Raw genomic sequence first — 5,819 nt, forward strand, 5'->3', positions numbered from 1 at the left:
CTACTATAAATAAATTACTGAACAAAATTACTGCAAACAAATTCTCGACATGCTAACAAATAAATTAGTCATTAATTAACATTAAGCAATGATTTTTTACAGTGTAGAAAAACAAATGTGTGTATGAGACGAAGAACCATATAAGTCCATATTTTCAAATTTTGAATAATACATTTTTTTTTATTTGGACTCTTGATTATAATTTTTTTTTTTTTTTTTTTACTTGAAGATAGACAACAAAAGCTTCCCAAATCTAATGAGATAAGTTTTTTTAGTATCAATCTTAAAAATAAAAAGTTAGAGTAATTTACATTTCTGGAATGTGGAAGAACAGTATATGTCCAGTTAATGTGGAATAACAGTATAAGTCCAATTCATCATATCACTTTAAACCATTTATCTACTATCTTAGTTTTAATACAGTAACAGAACATTAAAGAAAATATTAAGCATTTCTTTCTTTCAATTTATTTTATTTTTTGCCAACGTAAATCACAGAACAAAAACACGGACAAAACAGTACGAACAATGAACAATACATAGGTATTAACAAAAATAATTTTTTGTTCCTTTAACTTTTATAATACATTTCATAAATAATTACCCCATTCATTAATTCACTAAATAAATAGATACCTATATATTCCTATTATACATCATAAAATAAGGCATACAAGATAAGCTACAACTACTATTATGATTAATTTTACACAATATACCCCACCTTACCCTGCACATAACCAACACATACTAGGCTACTCTCCACATTCTAATGTCCCATAAAATTCTTGGGCCTCCGCTGGCATGTAGGCTATCATTTTCATTAGGTCACAGTGCTTCTCCTTCTTGATGGGCAGAGGGTCATTGTAAGCACGAGCATACGTGGTGAAGAACAAGGGAGCTGGAGGTGGTTGATTCTTCCTTTGTTTGGTGATCAGCCAGGTCTTCCATCCCTCGTAGAGGCTGTGGCTTCCTTTTGTGTGGACACACCATGGATCAGCAGCTGAAATTCAATTCATTCAACAAGAAATTCAATAAAGATTTTTTTTCATGCACATATCCCCAACACTGTTAATCTCAGAAAACCAACTCTTTAGTTTTTTACCTGTCACTTTCAACCACATCATGGATGTGATTAGGAAGCCAGGTGGTCGCTTTAATGTTGCATCAGGGAGCTGCCTGAAGTCCGCACATTTCATCTCAATTACTTTAAATGGATGCTGCTGCCTGGCTCCACGGATCATCTCGGCTACATCGCTGGGAGTGTGGAGTGTGGACACCTTACGCCTCTTGTCCAGCGTGGCAAAGGAACGGTCACAGGGAAGGAAGGAGTGACCAGACACCATGAACTTCTGCTCTATCTGACTGAAGTACCCTCTAGATACGAGCAGGGCCATGAGGTTTAGGACTCGCCAGTTGTTGTTCTGCCCACAGCATCGGTCACTATAGATGATGAGCTTCCGTTCTTTTGCCTGGACTAGGGGAGCGAAAGATGTTTCTGCCCACTTCAAAAGACAGCTTGCCACCTCGATGGAACCTCTGTGAGCGATGCCCTCATGCCAGAGCCACATTGTAGGAGGATCGTCAGTGCCCATCTCCTGGATACAGAGGTTGTAGTTGGCCAGCTGCCGTTGATAGTATACGTTGGAGTGTGTCAGGTTTGGCGTGAACACTACCCCCTGCATGTCGATACAAATGACATGGCAGTCATCATTGGCTTTGGCCCACTCTGTGTCAGCCTGCAACTGGGTGTACGCTTTTTCAGCTTTCCGGTGGTGAAGCTCACTCTCGGCTGAAATCTTCAACCTTTCTCCATCTGTTGTAGCAGCTGTTAATTTTGAGAACAGGGCATCACATTTCGCACAAGTGTCACTTCTTGGCTGCCCAAAACTGAGGTTCTGCTGCTTGAAGAGGTCCCTATAGAGCCAGAACTTTGCAGTGGATGTTGGATTGTTTTCCTTGTACAGGCGGAACATGCGGAGCAGGTTTAAATCAGGGCTCAGGTACTCCCTCTCCACATCTCCCTTCATCCGTGAGTAGTGGTTCGGTTGGCGTGGGAAGCTCAGGATATGCTCTCTTATTCCCTCTCTCACTGCAGGATGAATACTATGAGGCCTAAAAAAAAACACACAACTCATGAACAAGGGAAATATAATAAACTATGCTGGTCTGTTTTGCACAATTGCATTGTTTCTGTGACAATAAAATTAATTTAATGTATAATTCTAAACTTTCCTCTAAACTATACGATTTTGTTTGTCACATACAGTCATTAAAGGGATACTTCAGGATTTAGCATTAAGCTTTGTATCAGTAGAAAACCTAATTCTTTTTAGTATTTTTGAATTACCATGCTTTCCTCCCTCATATCCCCCTGAGATGAAAGATTTATATATATTTTTTGTCTGGAAAAAGTCCTCAATGACGCAAAAATCGTCATTGTTTACATGCACACCTTTTGTTTCAATCTAACTGAATTCATTCCGATTTGTGAATCTGAATGTAGTGTTTACATGAATGCTAAACATGTGATCGATTGATGTGTGCGTTTTAGCATTGCAATCTGGGAGTTGTTGTCTTTCATCCCCATAAATCAAAAATAAATTTTCTGGCTTTTCTCAGTCTAGAAGGCTCCAAATTCCAAATAAGATCATGACCTTTGTATCATGTTGTAATGATACAAAGAATAATCATACATCACATTTGCATAGCACTTTACCTCTGATATCGATCTCAAAGTGCAAAAATATGTTTCCTGACTGGGCAACAACAGTGAGCTTAATCCTAACCATTACGGTACATGCGTTATAGGGTGGCAAGGCACCAGACTCCCTATAATGCCAGCGTCCAGTGCACCATTAGATCAGGGAATGTTGTAGGGCAACTGATGCTGACATTGGTGCAGTTTTAAAAACTAACAGGACGAGAGCATGAGGTCCTTCAAGATTTTTTTTTTACTTACCTGTTCTTATGTTTTCCTCTGAAGTCCTCTAATGGAGACCTGACTTTAGCTACCTGCTCTGTTCCCTCAGACTGACTGCCTAACTTTTCTTGAATAACCTTTTCAAAGATAAGTAACTTTAAATAAATATGTAATGGACAATGTATCTAATTAAAATCATGCATGTAATAAAAAGTTAACAAACGGAAAACGCTAGGCTATATAAAACTTGCCTGTAGGCGACTGTTGGTCAGTTGAAAGACTGACATAAATGTGAGCTTACAAACAGCAAGTCTTTGGCCTCCTTGTTGCACATGGTACTTGAAGGTATACTTCCTCTTAGTTATCTCAGTGTCAGGCCCACGTGGTCGCCTGCGACTCACCTTGTGCTAGAAGTAAAAAGACATTTACCATAGCGTAGTAGGCTAGCCGTCGTGTAGAGCTGTCAAGTTAAGGTCATTAAGTACGTGAGTAGGCTTTGGTTAGGAGAATGAATAAGCCAATGAGTATGCCTTTTAGGGCACCAATTCGCTGTGGTCTGTAATGCACATGGCGGCCTACTTGATGCAGATCATCAACATTTACAGTGATCAGGCACATGTGCAGTCTTAGTGAATTGAAGGCATACAGTAGTATTAAATTCACTGGTTATTTCATGGGCCTACATTGTAATGCATTGCATACTGTTGACATGATATGAATTGCTTACAGTAAGTTAGCCTACCTGCTCCAAACCAGAGAGAATGATAGCCTGTTGCCTCTCATAAGAGACAGCATAAAACTCTGTGAAGAGCTGGAGTTTTCTTTGGTCTGTTAGGCTTGAACACTGCCTGGGACACGTCTCCTTGCACACCTTGCCCTTAACAGAAACAAAGTCACATTAGCGGGGTTTTTTTTTATAGCTATAGAACACGAGAGCTATTAGCAGCTATTAAGGTTACTAGCTAGAATATATAAAAGCTTACACAATCAATGCATTTTTTTATTATTACCTTTTTATTTTATTTTATTTATTTATTATATAACAAGTAACAAACATAGCATAGCATACAATATTACAAAACAAAGTGTTGCATTAAATGGTAACAGGGGATTAAAAAATTATATCAAAATATTTTAAACGTCAATTTTTTTTCATTTACCAATTTCAGTGAAGACATAAAGCAATCAAATTCTACTCTAAACATCTTAAAGATTGGGGATGAATTTACATATGTTTATGTATATATAATTCTGCCAGCAGTACGTATAACACAATCAATGAATGGTATAACATTAGCCTACGTGACGCAGCTGGGCTGGTGTTAGAGACGCACCTAAAGCGTTTCGATTCATTTCTCCGTGGTTATAGGGAGTAACGTTAGAGACATGCTTAAAAACATCCCCTGAATTTTAACACCCCCTAATTTTCTCAGCTTTCATTTCGACCCATTCATGACTTGATTCGCTAAACAGTCTGAGGTGTATGAACTTTAGTAACGTTAGACGCCCAGTAATATGCCCCTGTAACTAGCTACAAAGTAACTGGCTAGCCAGCTAACATTATCCCGCTAGCCAACGTTAGGGACATTAAACACAGCTAAAATGTTTCGATTAATTTATCCGTGGTTATAAGGAGTAGCCTACAGCATTTATTTCGACTCATTCATGACTTGATCCGTTAAACAGAGTGAGCTATATGAACTCTAAAGTTAGTAGACAACGTCCAGTAGCCTACACGCCCCTCTGACTGTAACCGCTAACTTTAGATACTTTGTATACAGTTCTTTCACTCACCTCTTTCGGTGGACTTTTTCCTCGTGTTTGCTCTCCTCTCCGGTTCACATATGGTTTCCCAGCATCCCTTAAATACTTCCTTGCTCTGTCCTTCCATTCATAAATGTTCGTTCTCCTTTTTTTGCCGAGGTTTTGCCTTTTAATGTCCGCAGCGGACATGAAAGCAACCAGCGTCTCCATTTTTCGTTAGTGGACATAAACGGTTTTTCCACGTGAGACTATTTTAAAATTTAAAATACAGAGTTTTGGTCGCGGGAACACCCGCCCAAAGTGATTCTGTATACAAAGTGGCACACATACATTCAAGTCACATGGTTATCTCAATTTTTGTTTTTTTGGACTTATACGGTTGTTCGTCGCATGAACTCAAATGTAGCCTGACATTATTTGTTTTGAACATTAAACAATTTGAGTTTGCTTCCAAAAAAAGCAGAGTAGTGCCTCTGTAGGTGGCCATGGAATAAGAATAAGTGCTGGTCCAGATTACTTTTCAGATACAAAATGTTTGTGTTTACCTTAATTAAAGTTAAATTCATTTGCACATTTAAGTAAAAATATATAAAAATTCTGATAACAGGTTTTGTACAAATAAAATGGTTAGGAATCATATTTGTTTCAAGTGCTTTTTATTTAATTATGTTTTATTAAAGTTCGGGAGGAACACGTTCACAAAATTAAACCTCATTAAACACGAATGGGGCACATTCAGTTAATCAACCCAATGAGATAAGAGGTATATACTGCAGACTTACTTCTGTTCATTGACAGTTTATCGGCATCCCTCCACCACCCCATCTCCTCACTTTGATTTTAATAATATCTTATTGAATTTAAACAACACAATCCAAAATACAATGCAATCTAGTTCTAAATTATTCCCATCACAAATGGGGCACGCCAAAAACGCATAATCTTTGATGTAAGTGTGAACTTGTGAATTCTGAAAGGTGGCGGGGGGCCTCCAACATACATTTTGCCTAGGGCCTCCAAATGGCTAGCACTGGCCCTGAGTAGGTACAGTTCTATCACCCTCCTCAGCAAGAATTCAAATATTGAAAGATGATGTTGAAAATAGTCTTGGTACCAATGTAATGCATTCATA

General features: G+C 38.3%; 1 protein-coding gene across 1 annotated transcript; it reads right to left on the reverse strand.

Moving 5' to 3' along the window:
- Window positions 1-236: 236 nt before the first annotated feature.
- On the reverse strand, window positions 237-5,077 carry LOC307002889 (uncharacterized protein). The gene is made up of 6 exons (XM_079620847.1): window positions 4,718-5,077; window positions 3,666-3,800; window positions 3,175-3,330; window positions 2,963-3,060; window positions 1,106-2,115; window positions 237-1,003 (listed from the first exon to the last, which is right to left on the reverse strand). The coding sequence occupies exons 1-6, from the start codon at window positions 4,895-4,897 to the stop codon at window positions 756-758; spliced, it is 1,827 nt and encodes a 608-aa protein (XP_079476973.1). The 5' UTR covers window positions 4,898-5,077; the 3' UTR covers window positions 237-755.
- Between the last annotated feature and the right edge of the window lie 742 nt (window positions 5,078-5,819).

Source organism: Phoxinus phoxinus (genome assembly GCF_949152265.1).
Source record: "Phoxinus phoxinus genome assembly, chromosome: 8".
Classification (NCBI taxonomy): Eukaryota; Metazoa; Chordata; class Actinopteri; order Cypriniformes; family Leuciscidae; genus Phoxinus; species Phoxinus phoxinus.